This window comes from Channa argus, chromosome 20 (assembly GCF_033026475.1).
Source record: "Channa argus isolate prfri chromosome 20, Channa argus male v1.0, whole genome shotgun sequence".
Classification (NCBI taxonomy): Eukaryota; Metazoa; Chordata; class Actinopteri; order Anabantiformes; family Channidae; genus Channa; species Channa argus.
This window is the reverse complement of record NC_090216.1, coordinates 15252044-15271093: the sequence shown is the minus strand read 5'-3', so window position 1 is coordinate 15271093 and position 19050 is coordinate 15252044. Positions and strand designations below refer to the sequence as shown.

Genomic DNA, 19050 nt, shown 5'->3' with positions numbered 1-19050 from the left:
GGCTTTTGCTCCTTGCCTTGTTTTTAAGAAATGATTTCTCCCCCAATGATTATGCTGTCCGTTCATTGTTGCACAGATTACCGCATCTTGCAGTTGCACAGCTTTCGGATCTGTTGCAGCAAACACACAAACATTGTGTTTTAACCATGCATAGGTAAAATTACAGTTTACCGCTCACTAAACAGTCTCCATCCTTGTTGGTTTATCAGTGTGGGGGCTGTTCCCGCCCTTTCCCGAAGTCTGTCAGTCAAAGAGAACGACTCGGGGCTTATCTTGAGCTCATACACTTGCCAACACTTTATTAGTTAAACCTGTTGAATGCAGTCCGAAGCAGCCCAGTCATTCCCTGCACTATGTTTTGAATAGAATTCATCATTTTTCTGTTTTTGCTAAGAGATGTATGAATTACATAGCATGTTTATCATTGAGGCATACTGGTACTAGACTATGTGGCTGTAGAATTCTCTGAAAAAGTTTTTGTCTAAAACAATTGCCAGGGGCCTGTAAAACACTAAAACTAAAATTTGTTTTGGCTGCCGCCCTTCATAAAATGTTTCACATCTATATAACTGGGGTCAAAGTCCACATTACAAAGTCTTAAAGGCACAGCATGTAACTTTTTTAAACAAATATTTTCCGCTAAACGCTAAATATTTTTCATATCCAAAAATTAGTCCTGTCAACTGATTGCAGTGCAAAAATGTTCACTTGAGTGAGGCTCACTACTAAGTCATCAGAGAATTTATCTAGATTTTGTTTCATTAGTAGGTTTCACAGGTTGTTATTTATTGTAATTTGATAATGGCTAATAGCTGGAAGGCTGTGCAGAGTGCAGCAGGCAGAGTGGATTGATTTTTAGTGTCATGCTTGTGCTAGTTTGAAATCTATATCGTGGCTTTACATCAAAGAGATATTATTCCAAGCGGCTGCCATTTTAGTACAAAATTGCCTTTTTTTTGCAGCTGTGTTTCCATCTCAACTTAACATCTAGATTTAGATACTCACATTTTTGCAGAAAACAAGGACTGTGGATTTTGTCCCCCAGGATTTACATTCAAGGGGCTTTAGGAAAGACCCATTCATGGCCTGTATGAACAGGAGGGATGATTACAGCGTGCAAAAACCTCGCTCAGTGTTCATACGGACAGCTAAATATTTTTTTTAACAAAGCTTTTTAAAAAACTGTGAAGCTATCTTTTAAGTCTGACTTGTGGGATAGTCCAATCTCTGTAGTGTCTGTATCGAACAGACACTGATTGGTTTGGGTTTTTTTTATATGTGTACGGGTGTGTGGCTGTGAGTGTGTGTCTGTGTGTGTGTACACAAGTTTGTTTGAAGATTGGAGGACAGCCCGTCACCCAGTTACTGCACACACACAGACAGAGAGAGAGAGAGAGCCTTGTTACACTCCTCCTGGGATTTACTTCTCCCCAGGGGGGCTGAGGACCTGCTACCCACACAGCTGAATGAGTGAGACAGGAAGAAAAGAGTGAATGAATGGACAGAACAAATGAGTGAGGAGCAAGAAATGGGAGCCGTTTGATGGGTTTTTGTTTCCACTGGCATCGAGCATGCCTCACTGGCAGGTTCTGACTGTCGGTGCTACCTGCGTACTGATCGCCATCCAAGCGGTGCTGGAGAAGCTGCTCCTTCATGCTGCAGCTTTAGGTCAGAGCATTCCCAGCTCCAGCCTGCACCCGTCGCTTAGACATGGGACTGGTCTGCTGCAAGCCGGGCAGACTGAAGACAGAACATCTCCAAGGTAACAGGAACAGAAGCTGAAGTGTAGTAGAGGTGGTTTGAGGCTGATCTCTTTTCCTTTAAACCCTGTTAGCTGATGCTTATTTTGAAAGACATCATACTACGAGACTGTTACACATATTATCTACTCTCTTGTTAAACACAACATTTCAGCAGAATGTGAGAAGCTTTCTGTTAAGTGAGTATTTCCAATAACCTGCCTACAGTGCTAATGCTAAATATTTTAAGAAGTAAGTGGGTAAATTGTGTGATTTTACAGAAGTCGAATGGTTGGTGACTAAATGGTTTCACACCATTTGTTACAAGAAGATATTGTAGCTGCAGTTGTACATGTTGAATGACCAACATGAGGTTTGATCTCACATGTGGCAGCAAAGTCAGGCAGTGATGGTTGTCTTCTTTGGTTGTGCTAAAAAATAAACTAAAAATAGCATTTAATCAATGCTACAACTGCCACTACATGTGTTTAAAACAGCTTCTTACACATACAACTTACAGTAAATAACCAATTAATGTGAAGTGACAGAAAATTGGATGGTCTGAATTTGACAATCATCAGCTTCAGTGTGGTAAATAAAAAAACTTTTTCTTACAGTAAACTTCCTGAGACACTCAAAAGAAAAGCTATCTGTGTCAGCACACTGTAGTTCAAAGTATCAGGTAGTAAATCCTTTGTTGTTTTCCCGTCTCGCTTATTCACTCATTTACTGACTTTCCGTTTCTCTTTCTGTCTCTCATATGCAGGCTGCACACAGGTCACACAAAGTTAATCCACAGCCAAGACTGCAAGACTGTTTGCATGATCAGCAGTGCCTGATAATAAGGGCAATTCAGGCAAAGTTGCACAGACATTTAATGTTTGTGGGAGTTAGGTTAAGTAAATAAAGAGTTATTGCAAAATGTTGTGTGATCTCTTCAAAGAAGCCTGTGAAAAACTGCATCAGTTAAGATCTATTAGGCCATTTATCTATTGATATTGTAGTTACTTTTTCGTCTTCTGCAAAAACAGCAGCATGACTGAGGCTCAAGCCTATGACACACAGCCCTGTTCAGTCCCACCAATGACATAGTTGTCAATGTCCTGGTTCAGCAGTACTGGACAATGATATATGTGATTTTTCATTAAGTGGTTAAGAGATTACTCGTTAGTATATGCTATGGCCTATGTGGAGGTCATCTTGTATCCTGTTTATATCAAGGGTGGATCACTGGTTCAGGACAGGGGCAGAAGGTAAAGGAAAATGAAGATACTGTAAAGTGAAACTGTGCATGGTGTGTGTGTGTGTGTGTGTGTGTGTACCAACATGCAGAACTAAAGAGTTAGGAACCATTTGGTTTGTGAGAACAGGACGTTTAGAGCATGCAGCCATTAAACACCTAAAATCTAAGCTAACCTGCTAATGGCAGTAATGTATTTATTAATACAGTTTGCTTTTTGAGTTTTCAATGAATTGAAAAATTTGGATTAATTCATGTTTCCATTGACAACAGTGTTTGAAGGCACAGTACCAACACCTCATGATTTGCAAATGCTGACACATTCATTGTTTCGCGCTTGTCATAAATTGACAAGGAATCATGATCAAAATGTTTAAATCAGCTCATTGTGACGTGGTTTTTCCTCCCTGCTGTTTATTTTTTACTCATTCATCAGCATCCATGAGCCATCTGACATTTAAGAACCGAAGCTACGTGTATAATCATCTAGAATATACTGTATCTTCAATAAACAGACACTGACACACTCAAATGTCAGGGTACATCAGGGGATCATTTGAGACTTTTGAAGGAAAAACTCAAATCTGAAGGACTCCCTTAAAGTATATTTTACATATTCATGTCTCTGGGCAAGACACTGAACCCCCCCTAACAGCCCATTCCCCTCCCCAGCTGTGCAGTGTCGGTCCAAGCCAGGTAGAAATTGGGGAGGGTTGCGTCAGGAAGGGCATCCGGTGTAAAAACTGCCGAATCAACATGTGGACAATGATCCGCTGAGGCGACCCTGAACTCACGGGATAAAGCCGAAAGGAAAAAATAAAAAAATCATTCCAAATGTACCGGAGCACATGTGAAAACAGGCCACGGTGTGTTGTTCATCATGACCGTGTGAGTACGCAAAGCTGGGTGACAATGGCACTTAGCTTAATGGCTCCACTGTCTATATTTGGGTTCCCTTTACGACACCATTCAGCACTAATGGCTCTGCCAAACTGGAAATGCATCACATTCTTTTCAGATTATCCGACTGTATCCGCAGAAGAGAAGAGTACAACAGCAGTGAATTCAAGATAGACTTAAACATAACAGTTCATGATTTTCTCTTTTCTTATCTCGACTTGACATCACGAGTCCACTCTGTATCAAATATTTTATGACATGCATTGGCAGAAAGCTGTGTTTATGAAGTGCTTGTTCAACCTCCAACTGGAGCTAGTCTGGACAACAGTGAAATGACTAAAATGAAATGCTGATTGGAAGAGGGTTTGAGTGCAAGTACAGAGCATTTAAAGACTAGCAATTGTGCCACCTAGTGTTGAGAAATCCTTACTGCACAATCAGTGTATATCCAGTGGTAGCTCAGCCAAAACCAATTGTTTTAACAACATGGTTTTTAATGAGATAATAACCAGCTTCCTCAGTAACCAGTGGAAAGGCCCCAGACTCTTTCTTTTTGGTTTTCTGAGGCTGTTTGTGGTAGTTTCCGTGTCTGTATTTGCATGTTACAGCTGCTGCTTTACGTTCCCATACCTCTGCATTGTTTCCCCAGGTGGAGCAGGAGAGAAGGACCGGGCACCGATCAGCCATGAATCCTTCCTGCTCATGGCAAACTCCCAGGCCGACATGGATGACTGGGTCAAGGCCATTCGGCGGGTCATCTGGGCACCATTTGGAGGAGGTGAAGCCCACTCTTTGAAGTGAAACATGCCACACATGTTTTTAATCTTCAGTATTTTTAGGCTCATATGAAGGGGAAAAAAAAAATGAACGTCTCATCAACAATCATTTAAACAGCTTTTTAATATAATATTCCCAACCTTCCAAAACCAGGAAGCCTTCAATTGCTCGCAGCACTTTTTAAATACGATGTTGCTACTCAATTAGCAAAGTACTACCTCTCTGGTGTATATAGTGTACGTCATACTGTATAAGTTACAAACTTTATCCCATTCAGGAATCACATGCCCCCACTGAGTCTCATTTCTTTAGCCAACAGGTAATTCACCCCCTGATGTAGCTTTTCCTGGTGCTATACTCCCAGACCTGCCTCAAGTAATGTGATCATGGTTTCCTCTCAGTCTATTCCAGTACACCATTGGTTTACATTTTAAACTAAAGGACACGGTGCTTCTATTAAATGCCCGTCTGTGTTGACAGCTGTTGAGCTGAGCTTGTTGAGTAGTGACCTTCAAACAGAAGCTCAGCATAAATAAATGCAGCTTAGTGTTGTTGTTTGCTGCAAAAAAATCTCATTTTCACCTCCTGCATTGAGCCTCTAGTTATTTCTCACCGTGCCTGCTGTTGTTTGCATGCCTAACTAGTGTACTTGATACAAGGCTAGAAATACAACCTGGCCTGACTGGGTATGAACTGGGATATAAGGAGGATCTGGTGTTAGGTTACAAAGTAGGAGTATATTATTAGGGGAATAGTATGTATAGTGATGTTGCACAAAACATTACTGGTCTCATTTAAAACTAAATTGTTTATGATGTCATGTCGGGTTTAGGCTCTGCTAGCTTTCAACAGTGCAGTTGATCAATGCAGTTTGTTCAAAGAAAAATGCTCGGTACTGTTAGTTCATACTGCCCCAGCAACATGTTTTAATATGTGTAACACATACAGAAACTAAGAAGTGACTCCACATGGTAGCTGCTGATCAGTTCCTAACACTGGAAATATGAAATGAAATGACAGATATGTTCAAATTGCTTTAACAAACAAACAAGTTAAAGAGTAAAAGTCAGTAATTATAAAATAATGTGTTAGACTCCACCCACAATTCTTGACTTTTACACTTTATTGACTGGTTGCTGTATGTGTTTCCTGTTGGATTGCACTTTCAGCCGTGATCTTTTTCAGGTCTCCCGTTAAAAAAGAATTTGCACGCTTCAATAGGATCTGCCTGGGTAGTTATTTACTTTATTAAAGACTGAATCAAATAAAACCTTACATGTGTATATAGGCATCATGACCCTAAAAAACCTTGTGCCACCCGTTGTAAAACCTTCAAGATCTATGCTGCTAAAGTATAATGGTGATCTGTTTTTCGGCTTGGTTTGTCAGCTCCTGCTGGCTCGCTCATGATTCTGCCCTCTCGTATTAACAGAGTAGGGGGTGTCTGCCTCTTGGTTCCCAGTCCAGAATAGATCTGTCGCCAACTTATAGACTGGTCATTACCAGCAGCCCTGCGGTCACAGCACACTGACCCCCATCTGCTGCTCATATTTCTTTGCTGCATCAGCAGCTGCTTGCTTAAAGTCATCCATCGAGTCCCTCAAGTGTAGCCTACCTCGATTGCGAGGTGCCAGATAGCAAATCCAGAGGTAAATGCAGTATCGATCCGCCAGCGGAGTCAAATGCCAGAGCTGAAATGGATGACCTTGGTGAAATGTGGGTTTGGGATCTATGAGAGACAGTCTGTGCTGCTGTGCAGCGCCTGTTCTGTGAATTACTTCGATTACTGCGAGCTATCACCCAAATGTGACTGTTGCAGCCAGTCAACAGGTAACAAATGATCATTAATTAATCAGCTGAGTAATGACATTTACCGGACGCCGTCACTGATTTTGAACGTGCTTCTTTGGGTTGCAGTGTGGCTAGTACATGTACGTAAATGATATTAAACTTTCCGTTGACTTCCCTATATCAAAATATCTACTAGCTGAAAAAAGCCTCCAGATGACATCACTTGAAGGAACTTCAGTTCTGATTATGTCATCTTGTTGCTCATTCTATAGAGTTTGTAGTCATGGTCAACATGCGTTTCCAATGCTCCCCCAGGTGACGTCATCTGACCTCCTAATGATGAAAAAGTCTTCCGGGTGATGTCATCTGGAGGAGTTCAGCTAGAAGCAGAGAAATATCTAAATATAGCAAAGTCAGGGGGAAGTTTCAAAGCAATATTGTAAAATTTTAAACTAAAGCATAATATAAAAAGCAAGTTGAATATTGGTAACGTGACCCTTTAATCATTAAATACTACACCATTAACTAATGTGAATTGGAGTAAACATTGTTTTTAATACTTTTTCACTGAGAAAGAAATACAATAAGGGCAAAATATAAAAAAGGTTAGTTGCAGATTTTTCCCAGCTATTTCATGGTGCCTACGTCTATCCCATCCAGGGATCTTTGGCCAGCGTCTAGAGGACACAGTTCAGTATGAGAAGAAGTTTGGCCCCCGGCTCGCCCCCCTACTGGTGGAGCAGTGTGTTGACTTCATCAGGGAAAGAGGTCTGGATGAGGAGGGTCTCTTTCGAATGCCCGGACAGGCCAATCTGGTCAAAGACCTGCAGGAGGCCTTCGATTGTGGGGACAAGCCTCTGTTTGACAGGTAGATAGATGGGAGTTTGACGAGTAGACCAGGATTTTGAGGGTGAAATGATAAATGAACATCCTTTTTTCTGTCCTTCCCACAGCAACACAGATGTCCACACGGTGGCATCTTTGCTTAAGTTGTATCTGCGAGAGCTGCCTGAACCAGTCATTCCCTTCTCTAAATATGAAGAGTTTCTAACCTGTGCGCAGCTTTTGGCCAAAGATGAAGAGGAGGTATGAGAAATGTACTGAGCTGTGATTCCATGTACTGTATGAGTATGTTACAGTGTACTGTCTCAGTTTTACATTGGTGGATTTTGTTTTTAGGGGGTTCAAGAGCTTGGAACGCAAGTTAGCATTCTACCTCTACCTAACTACAATCTGCTCAAATACATATGCAAGTAAGCGCTTCTGAAATTTTAACTCATTTCACATAATTGCATGATGATAAACACACGAAGGCATAGTCCTCCACTTCCTCCTCAGGCCCCTCCAGTGCCTCTCTACTCACTTTATCTTCATGGTTTTATTGCTTGATGTTACATATATCTGCATCATAATGCTGATTTGTAAAACTTTTTTACCCCATTTTGCAGCTGAAGGACAATAAATGCTATTGAGAGTGAATATCAGTGATATTAGTTTTCAAGATATTTTTAGTTTTTAACTCCATTATCTTTTCTTAGATTTCTTGATGAGGTCCAGTCCCACTGTAATGAAAACAAGATGAGTGTCCAGAATCTTGCAACAGTATTTGGGCCAAATATCCTTCGACCCAAGATGGAGGACCCAGTGACTATCATGGAAGGTATAAATGATGTTTGAAGCACATGTTTATCTGATGTTTGTATACTTTATAGCACAAAGTCACCACAAACTACCCGAACCCATAAAAAGGGTTCGGGTAGTAGACATAGGTGACAAGAAAAACTTGACACTTTGATTGTATCCTATCTAAATGTTGTCTCTATTGTCCAGGCACCTCTCTGGTCCAGCACCTGATGACAGCCCTCATCAGGGAACACAACCGTTTGTTCTCAGGGAGAGATCATGAGGAACTCGTCGTACCCCAAACAGAGCTCCCTGTTCAGGGGCATCAGCTCCAACATCGCAGCCTGGGAGCCTGGATATCTGAGGAGGACCTCCAGAGCTGTCCAGTCTCGAACACTGACCAAGAGCTGCACAGCAGTGCCTCATCTCTTGATGCCAAGCTGTGTGCAGCCATCACACCTATCCAGACCCCAAACCCTGGACCAAAACTGGGGTCTTCATCAGGGAAGGGAGAAACGGTGGTAAGCCCAAGTAAACAAGCCAAGACCATGCCTTCCTGGAAGTACTCATTCAAAAGCTCCTCAGCTCCTCGTTCCCAGCCGCAAGCTAAGCAAAGCACAAGCGGCAACTCTGTGGCTGACACAACTAGCGTTTCCTCTAGTGGGGGAGGAAGTGGAGGTGGAAGTGGTGGTGGAGGTAACTGGCTCATGAATGGTTTGTCCTCTTTGAGAGGGCACAGGCGCACATCGTCAGGGGAAAGGTCCGCCCGTGACCGTGACTCCACCGGGTCCTCACAGAGGCTGTCCACTTATGACAATGTCACCTCCTGCTCCAGCATTGGGAGCGTACCAAGTGTATCCAGTACACCGTGGTCCACCTCATCCTCCGAGATCTCCATGCACGACTCTGGAAGTGAGCCTTCAGCAAACCAGAACTGCAGAGGTGGGGTAGAGGGTGTGGAAAAGGGAGAATTGATGGAGAGCCAGAGGGAGTTTGAGAGAGGAAGAGAAGGGGGAGTTACAACAGACCCAAGCTCTGAGCAGGACAGCTGTGAGGCCATGGAGCTGTGCAGCAGCAGCGCAGCCTGCAGTGAGAGCGGAAACATGGCCATGGCCCCTGGTGTCCCATCCATCATCATGTCCGAGGATGGAGATGGCAGAAATATAACACTGAGCAGCCTGGTAGAAGGGCTGAGGGATGAGCTGAGGAACCAGAAGACAGCCTATGAGGCCAGGATCCAAAAGTAAGTTTGGGGATTTCTAAAATTAGTCTTATGTGTGTAGATTTTCTCTCATCTCGTAATTTGAGAGTAGATCAATTTTTTTTTTTATCTTGGGCACCACCTTCTTGTGAGAGACCAAATAATAAATAAGGATTAAACCATTTAACATGTCAATGACCTTTGATTTCTACCTGTGCTACATCCGTTTAGATTGGAGGAGTCCAGTGCTGCTTTGTGTGTGCAAGCGGAACGCTTGGAACAAGAGATGGAACAGGAAAAGAAGAAGCAACGCATGCTGGAAATCAAACTACGAAACTCTGAGCGAGCACGGGAGGATGCAGAAAACCGCAACCGGCTTTTGGAGAAGGAGATGGAGGATTTCTTTTCTACACTGGGAGATCTGGCCCTGGGAGCAAGGACTAGCAACATTTAACACATCGAGGCCACTGATCTATCTGTGTCAGATCTTGTGCAAGTCAAGGGAACTGGCCATATTTGTGTACATTTAGAACAAAGTCAAAGGACAAGGGAATTTGGAAATACATCTTCCAAAATTCTGAAGCAAGTAAAATATAGTAAAACTATATGGTCCATGACCGATTTTTCCTTTTAAGTACTCCATGACTGAGGCATGCTTGAAATAGGACATTCAGACGCGGCATCTTTTATTACACTCCTTTTGATGAGTCCAGGGTTCGTCCTGCGTGGGCAGAGCTTAACCGTCCACGTGCTCGCGTGTGACAGGTGGAACACATTGTAATTTCTCTGACATCGATTGTACTGGAGAGCACGGATTTCTAGAAACCACCACTTTACAAGGCCACTAGCTAATTGTTGGTTTGTTTTTTTGCTGAAACTGGTAAATGCAACCAGTCGATTGATATTTACCTTTATCTGATTTTTACCTAGAAGTAATAGTTTGGGGTTTTGAGAAACAGACTTGTTTGTCTTCTTTCCAAGTTAAATGCATCTGTTCGAATATAAAGCCACGGCGAAGCCCCCTGTGAACTTAGCTCAAAACAACAAAAATCACACTCAAATTAACCGAAGATAGCGATCAGCATCAGCTCTGAGTTTCTGAGAAGAAATCATTTGGAAACATCAACAATTCAATTCCTACATAATTAAAGAGGCCATATTTTGCTTATGTTTTAATTTATGACATGATGTTTAACATTATGACCACCTGTACATTTGAATGCAATCCAATACAGAAGCTCTATTATAAATTCCAAATATAATTGCTTAGTTTGTACATTAAAACATCATAGAGGTGGTGTTTTTTAATTACGTCATAGCTCGCGGTGGAGTCATACTTTAGTGCATTATAAAAAAAAGGTGCCATGCTATTTAAAATGAATGAGGGGGAAGATTAGACTCCGCAACATCACACAAAGATAAAACTCTTGTGTCTCTGTTTTGCCTACAGCTTTCCAGAACCTTTTTCTGGGCCCTCACTAAACACTCCTAAACGTAAATGTCATCGTTCTATTAGAGAACTTCCATTTTGGGTCAACTTGCCCTCAGTGTACACAGTTATTGTTCACTCCATCACACCTGTTGCTCAGGGCCAGAGAAGATGGCTGAACAAAACTTTTACATTTAAACAGAATTTATTAATTTATTTTTGATCTGACCTGTGTATTGCCCCTTTTAAACAGATGTTGAAACAAACCCATTCTCACAGAGAAGTTACAGAGATCCGACATAAAGGCCTGTGTTGTAAATTGTAAATGGCAGAGCCCTAGAATTAACATTTCATTCTGAAATTGTGCGTAATATGGCCACTTTAAATAGTTTGATAACAATAAAGTGTAACACATTTTTATTCTTAGATCGTGTGCAAGTTCATGTTTTATGCTTTCACAACATAAACACACGTAAATACAGTGAACTCAGCGCTTATTGTAATTTATCCAAACCTGGCTGATCAACATCCCTAATGTCAACAAATCAACGCAGTGTATAGTCATTTGTTTAATTCTTACAAAATACAAAATGTCAAAACTACAAGTTATGGTTTTCTGTCTGTTTACCTACGCTAGCATTAGCTGAGTTTATCAGACTTTTCAGCTTCTTCTTGGAAAGAAAGCAAACAAGTGAACTTTCCAAATGCCTCCCCAACCTATTTCTCCAACTTCTACTATCACTTTGCCCAACTGATGTCGACCCACCTGCCTGTAACGGTAGCTAGCTAGCAAATAGCTTTGTGTGTTGGCTGGGTTATTATCCCGAGTGACAGGTGTAGTGCACTTGCTGTAAGGACCACAAACTGAATTCAACTTGTCTAAAATGTTTAGATGAAATCTCATTGATGGAAACCTTAAAACCCTTGGCAATTAAACCAAAGCCGTTATTTCGTACAGCCGTAAGCTTTAGCAGAGGCTCCCCACTCATCCTCATGTCATCGATTTGCCCTGCAGAATAGTTTTCCCATAACCACGTTAGAAAACAAAACTAAAAGTTGAATGAATTGCGGTGATGGAGTCCACAGTGGGACTTCTGCCATAGCTGCCTCTGTCCTCCACTTTCTCCTCAGGCCCCTCTCCAGTGCCTCTCTACTCACTTTGTCTTCGTGGTTTCGTGCTTGATGTCAATGTACTGTTATTGTACAGATAATGATAACAAGGAAATCCTTATTCAGGCATTTTCAACTTACAGACACCAAATACCAAAGGTGGAGCTCCTCAGCTGTTCCCTCGCTAAAGAGCAGGACTGGAAGCCATGCTGATTTTGGCACACGAAGCTGAACACTGCCTGCAGAGAAACAATGGAATTTCCTGGTCGTGCCTTCAGGGATGTGTTTGGTTTTTTTTTTTTTTTTTTTTAAAGAGAAAAAAAAATGTAAGGTTCCTTGCTTGTCCAGAGGTGAAGTGCATCTATCTGATCACAGTACGCACAGTGGCTGCATTCTATTTATTTATTTTTTGTTTGGATTTTTATATATATATATATATATATATATATATATATATAGCAACGCACTGCTGAAGACAAATAACCTCCCTCGAAGGTGCCAACTCTTGTGTTCTTGTGCAAGTAAATTTAGACCTGAATGGAAGTTTGGTATTACGAATGTATCATTGTGAATGTATAACGTGTCGTCGACGAAACCAGCCCTATGAGAAAACTGTAAACTACACGATCCACATTCCCATCTCCAGTTGTTTTACTCTAACTTAAACTCTGTATAGGTCAATGCTGGATGTGTGGTTACACTATGAATCTAGTCCACTGAAAAGCCAACGTAACAAAAGGTCAGTGCTTTGTTTAGCCAAGCGGTACTGACTGAAACATTTTTTGCATGTCATTCAATTGTTGAAAATGTGTTTTTCAGCATCTTATCGCCAAACAAAAGAATGTTTAAATGTGGTTTTAATGACACATCTTTCTGAAGGGGTCCTAAACAATATAATTATAAGTGAAAGTTTGCTTTTAGTTGATGAATGTGACTGTATTCTGTTTACAATTTACCAGGCATTTGACTATGATCTTCCCCTGTACACAGTTCACAATTTCTATAGCAGGTTCCAAGAAACAGTTATTTTCCTCCTCTGTATGTCTCACAAAAGTGTTTCTTTTTGCTCTGCCGATCACCTGTTGGTGCTTATTTATTATGGATTGACACTATTGTAATGAATGGACATGTATGCGAATAAAGGTGACAAAGATCATCTGTGAACCTGTTGCATCACATCTTTGCTGTATTTTTTTTTTAAATAGATATGATTTGTTCTTTGGAAGAAAAACCAAACTGTCCCCCATAGGGAAATACTTTATACTATACTAATGTCAAGAATGACACAGTAAATCTCAAAAAACATGTAAAAAGCTTGTAGATTTCTGGAACAACAGCCTTGGTTCAGATGAGACCGAGATTTACTTGCACCAAAAACGAGGCAGCAGCAGCAGAACTAAGAAATAAACACCCCAAACACAAGCAGGAAGTGAAGCTAGCTGCCGTGACGACCTGACAGAGAAGAACCTTGGAAGAAACCTTGTCTGGTGATGCACAGACCTCAGGTAGTCACTGGCTATAAAGGATTTGCAAACAAGTATTAAAACAGACAAGTGAGTTCATTTGTCCAAATATTTATGATTCTTCAAAATTATGGTTCTATGAAAAAAAAAAGTTGCAATTCCTACACAGCTTATCCAATATTCTCAACTAAACCCTTAAATTAAAGCTGGGTTGTTTTGATTTCAGCAGATGGAGAAAACACCCAGATCTCTCGCCCACTTGCTTGTGCTGTTACAGATGTACACCTAAAAACATTTAGTTCATTTGAATAGTTCACTCTTTTCCTTGTATTTTGAAACAACTGCCTTTCTCTACAGGATTTACATTAAGGAACTAAAGAGGTCATTTCATTTAGTTTTTAAGCTAAAACAGGTTTTAAAGAAAGTCACCGTTGCCTCTAAAACTTCAACCTGTTAGATTTTGAAGTATGCATGGCAAGAAATGTTAAGCAAAGTGTTATTCCAGGAAAGAAGACATACAACCAGAAGTCAACGTTTTTTGGTTTTGTTTTATTTGCGGTACATTTTTTAATTTTTCTAAATTTTTAAAGAGGTGGTATCGTCAGATCCCAGCGCATGTGTTCTAGTAGTGCACTTGTTTGGTGGTTGCGGTTTTTTGGGACGCGCAGATCCAAGAATTGTTAAAACTACCTGCATGGCTGGATTCATTAGCCAACATTGCAAACCAGCACCATACATATTATGATTTATTGTAGATATTCGCTCATCTTTTTGCGTTTATTAACATTATTCTGCTTACCACCTCCCAACTCAAAACCTGTTGTGACTTAAAGACAGAGTTTGTTTGGTGGCCAAGACTGATTACGTAACATTATGACTATAAACAAGTCACACACACAAAAAAAAGTATCTTATTCATAAAAAAGTAAAACATGGATTGACAGTACCAAATATTTTCTTTACCTTCAGAAGACAGCTAACAAAGGCAAGGCCCATCACATACTACTAGTACAGTTTGCTGAAGGTATTGCACATTTACTTTAAAAACAAAAATAATAAAACAAAGACAAAATAATACATACAACATTTCTCTTACTTCTAGGTGAAGTAGACATAATGTACAAAACTAGAAGTCTGTTGAAACTGACAAATAGTACACTTTCAAATAAATAAATAATGGAATCTGTTATTCACACATCTTTAACAGCTAATTCTGCAGGCGATTAAGCATATGCAAGAACTGGCAGAAATTCAGCGTGAGGTAGTTCATCAAAGCAGACTTGAAAATCATAATGATACTGTTTCCAGAGATGCAGTAATATTGTAAAAGCAACAACCTACAAATAACAAAAAAAAAAAAGTCCCTAATGTTGGACAAAAAAAAAATTAAGAGCACTTTAGCCAACAAAGGGTTTTCTCTGATTAATTTACTTTAACGAATATGAAAATGGGCTACCATCGCGTAGATGACATGCTTTTTATCCCTGCTATTACTATATTTTCACAGATGTGACACTGCCTGAGTCCCAGATTTTACTCCTCGTCATTAAATACTACCGCACAATTACTACTGGTATTTGATTGATTGATTTAGTTTTGCTGTTGCAATCTGCTGCAAAGTGTTTTGTAATAGGGCTCTGCATGTGCAAACACTGCACACACTGCCTGCTTGATTTCAAGTTCTGGTGGCTGAAAAGTGAGCAAAAGCTGGTGGACTGGCATGTTTGTACGTTTAAATTTAACAGAGTTATACGTGTTTATAAGTCACTAAATTAAAATGGGTTGCACCACGTCATTCATCAATTATTTTGTACTAAAGATGTGGGCCAAGAATCGACCAAGTCTAATTTTCTCAACCGGCAGCGGGGGAGACGCAGTAAGCATGGGAGACGTCAGGTAATACTAAGAAAACTGTTGTTGTTCATTTAAAAAGGTGGTGATGTAGAGAAATTAGTTCCTAATGGCCATTTTAAAATGTAATCTCCACCCAAAATATGCCAATAGCTTCCTTGACGACTGTTGTTTTTACAATTTAGTCATTTTTATGCAGAGCGGCTTGAAAGTGAAGAGCACACACTGGGGGCAATGGGGTTTTGTGTCTTATCTAAGGGCCAGGAAAACTGCCCTTGGACTGTGGTTCATATGTTGGCATATGAACATTTATCTACATTTCTAAAGCAGCCTGATTTGACAATGATAAAGATAATTTTTGGTAACCAAGTTACCCACTGCTTAAGCTTTTAATAGCAGGGACATTCCTGATGCTTTAGTGGTGCAACTCCGTTTAAAAAACTAAATGCATCAAAATATCAGGTTGTTATGGAAGGACACAGTTATTAATAAACAATAATAATAATAATAGCTGGTGTAAGACCAGAACTTGCAACTCAGAGGGAGCCAGTGGTCATATTTGAGTAAACATGCAGTTAAATGATGAGTCTATAGACAACGTTTCCTGCAATCTTGCTCTGAGCTTCAATAGAAATGACCCATTCATGCCAAAGTCAAAGACAAGTGCTAGACAAACACCTTGTCTTGTGCTACATCGTTAGGCCATTTTAGCATAGCGGTGTTTATGCCTCTGCTATAAACATGCACCACTACACGTCATAAACCATAACACTGTGGCTGTGGCAGAGAGATTTAGCTCTACGAACATTTCTAGCAGGCACAATGGCTGCAAGAGTCCACAACAGCTGGAGCAAATAGTTGAAACTGAGAACGGCACTGACTCCTTTGTTTTATTACTTTATGACCCTGATAATCACAACCTCTGAGGATCAAAAACCATCTCACAACTTGAATAAAAACTTAAAGCTAATGTGGGTAGTTTGGTAATTTTCTGTTTGTTGTTTGGCTCTACCTCCCTAAATGTTGTAAATGAATCGTCAGCCTGACTTTTCAACAGTTTCTCCAAAATTGTTTTTTCTCCAAAATTGCTTGACGAAATACTGATTATTATGCAGTCGCAGACTTAATTCTCTTAATTTGGTCCAGTAGTTGAACTTTATAACATACCTTTTCATTTTTTCTTCTTACAATCATCACATTACATTAGTAAAAAAGAAAACCACACAAAAACTAACCTAAATTCCGGTTGCTGTCACTACCAAAAAAAAAAAAAAAAAAAAAAAAAACAAAAAAAGACTTTTATTTTTACTTTGATGAAAGACCTTGATAAAACTGCCCTTTCTTCAGAAATGACGGCAACATATGCTATATCATCACCTTTTTACCCTGCAAGAAACCGTAGCCTCCCACTCAAGGGTCAAAATCAAAACAAGTAGAAAAATATACATTTGTGAAGACTACAACCCGATCTTAAATTATGTGATATGGATACTACTACTTTTATCCAGAAGCCATAAATACCTACATGTGACATTTCCACTTCCTCCCACGTACTCAGGAATGAATGACAAGCAACAGGCACTTTTCCTTTCAAGTCAAAATCAAAAACGCTCAAAAGGGCAATATTATTGCATACGGTCAGAATAATTTGTTTCTTTTCACTTGGGTCATTTGTGCTGCTGTTTAACATGCTAAGTTTGAGGTTCTTCTAGTCACAATTGCAGGCAAGTATGGTGCAGAGTTTGGCTTACTTTTAGACACAAGAAAAAAAATCCAATGTTATTACAGGACGCTGTCTTTTCAAACTGTTCCATCAGACTGCAGACACTATCCCTCAAAGACACCAAATATTAACACATTCACATGCATTTTCAATATCACAATCCCCTACATGACTGAAACACATTCTACTTAAACCTGGGCTGATTTTACAACCTCACACCACTCTACATCTCGAGAACCCTTCAAAACCATGACAAAAAACATTCTAAAGTCTTGAACCGTTAACGACTATCTCACTACCTCAAGGTCAAAGCGGAGAATATGAGAGCGCCATGCATCCAGTCTTCCAAAGCAAATACCAGCGATCCAGTTCCATAATGCCAAAAAGCCTGTAGCACATAAGAGGAAGAGGTACTTTAAAGCACTTAAAAATCAGTATTCAAAAGCTCCAAAATATACTGAGGAACCTAAATACGGCATATTCAATCCCATAGTTTAAGTGTAGACAGTACAATGAGTCATATAGTGAGTGAGCTTTTTTGAAATTTTCACCAATCAGGAAGTGAAGAACAAACTAAAAATGAAGCTTTCATTAACGGAGACTTTACAATAAAGTAGTAGCGACTCACAAAGAAATATTTTTACAAATGAACCTAAATGATCTCAGATTAAATAAATAGATATGACCATTTTCCAGATATGGGGAGTACTAAGATCATACGTTTGTCAATTAGATCATGTTTCAATGGCTCACTGCAAATGTGTATTGATGATAAAATTACAGCTACCATAAAATCTGTACAAAACTCAATCTACATTTATATGGAAAGTAGCAAAAGCAGTAGCTTACAGGTGAAAACCAATGACTTAACAAAAAAAAAAAAAAAAAAAAAAAAAAAAAAAAAATCACATTAAAACATTTTACAGATACTTCTTTAAAGTCTCACTGTCGGTTAACACAAACCCGAACACAGTGAAATCATAAAAATTCTCTTATCATTGTAGGTTTATGAAAAATTAAGAAATGCCACAATAAATTACAGCAAGGACTCAAACAAACAAAAATCCTAATTTTAAAAAAAGACAACTGTCATTAAAAAAAGAAGAAAAAGATCTGTCCTTTCAGAAATGTCTCACACAGCTAGTTGGCTAATCGCTACACTACTGAAGACAAGCACAGGGAGAAAAGTGGGAGAAGCGTATTTAGGGGGTGGGGCCAGAAGCCAGTGTCAGGCTGGTGGTCTTGGAGTTGACTGGTGGATATTGTCTAGCCCACGACCGGGAGGAGGTGTAGATGATAGTCATCTGCAGTAGCCCAGGGGGCCAGTGGCTGGAGCAGCAGCTGCGTTGCTGGTTGTTTCCAAGCTGCTGTCGGTGTGGGTCAACGTCGGGTCGGTGGACATGGAGGAGACATCGTTGGCGGAGGTGGAGGACGATGTGGAGGGATGGTGCTGCTGGGGGCTGCCGTTCACTGTTGCACCTGTGCTATGAGAAACAGACGAAGACCCAGTGATCAGCCATCGAACACCTACCTGCAGCATCAGTGGCTGAATTGTTAAGTTGATTAGTCGGGGAAAAGCTGGAGAGCAGGTTGTACCTGTACCTTGTATGCAATGATGAATGAGTACATGAACAAATGGGTTAGTGTAAACATATCATCTGTTAACCATATGTTGTATTTCATTTGAAGATTTATGCCAAACCCGGGCACAAATATGTCCAACTACAATAATCTGTCCTATCCACACGAAGTGCGGTTGCAACAGCAGAAATGTAATTGGGTGCATAAATGTACTTACTCAGTACTGTAAGCACCGAAGTACAAAACAACACTTCGTTGACATAATTTTTTTTTTTAAATACACACAGATTTTTAAAACTATAAAAATACTGTGTTGAATTTTTAATAGTCGAGGCTTTTGACACAGTTTATACACAAGTGTTTTATGTAAGGCACACACACACACACACACACACACACACACACACACACACACACACACACACACACACACACACACACACACACACACACACACACACGGAGCTCCACTAACCTATGGATGCTGGCTGTCCCCTGATGACACCATTCTTTGTTCTTTCTTCCCAGTCCAACACTTCTTTGTATATCAACTCTGCATTAAACATAGCACAAGCATTAAAGACAGTTAGCAGGTCAGGACAAAAGTGAAGGTAAGACAGTG

General features: G+C 40.1%; 2 protein-coding genes across 7 annotated transcripts in view; one reads left to right on the top strand and one right to left on the bottom strand.

Moving 5' to 3' along the window:
• Window positions 1-12974, top strand: part of arhgap22b (Rho GTPase activating protein 22b) — a 28177-nt gene extending 15203 nt beyond the window's left edge. For 2 of the 4 annotated variants that reach the window (XM_067488838.1, XM_067488839.1), the window contains 7 exons: window positions 4529-4657; window positions 7108-7315; window positions 7401-7533; window positions 7627-7700; window positions 7986-8107; window positions 8278-9313; window positions 9503-12974. In XM_067488838.1, the coding sequence (XP_067344939.1) occupies window positions 4529-4657; window positions 7108-7315; window positions 7401-7533; window positions 7627-7700; window positions 7986-8107; window positions 8278-9313; window positions 9503-9725 (1925 nt within the window). In that variant the 3' untranslated portion in view covers window positions 9726-12974. Of the gene's footprint in view, window positions 1-833; window positions 1763-4528; window positions 4658-7107; window positions 7316-7400; window positions 7534-7626; window positions 7701-7985; window positions 8109-8277; window positions 9314-9502 lie in introns of those variants that run through there. The other 2 variants (XM_067488840.1, XM_067488841.1) reach the window with 2 other exon arrangements.
• An 827-nt stretch (window positions 12975-13801) lies between these two features.
• mapk8b (mitogen-activated protein kinase 8b) overlaps window positions 13802-19050 on the bottom strand; it is a 28426-nt gene continuing 23177 nt past the window's right edge. For 2 of the 3 annotated variants that reach the window (XM_067488149.1, XM_067488148.1), the window contains exons 11-12: window positions 18904-18981; window positions 13802-18326 (exon numbers count right to left, since the gene is read on the bottom strand). In XM_067488149.1, the coding sequence (XP_067344250.1) occupies window positions 18148-18326; window positions 18904-18981 (257 nt within the window). In that variant the 3' untranslated portion in view covers window positions 13802-18147. Of the gene's footprint in view, window positions 18332-18903; window positions 18982-19050 lie in introns of all 3 variants that reach the window. The other variant, XM_067488150.1, reaches the window with a different exon arrangement.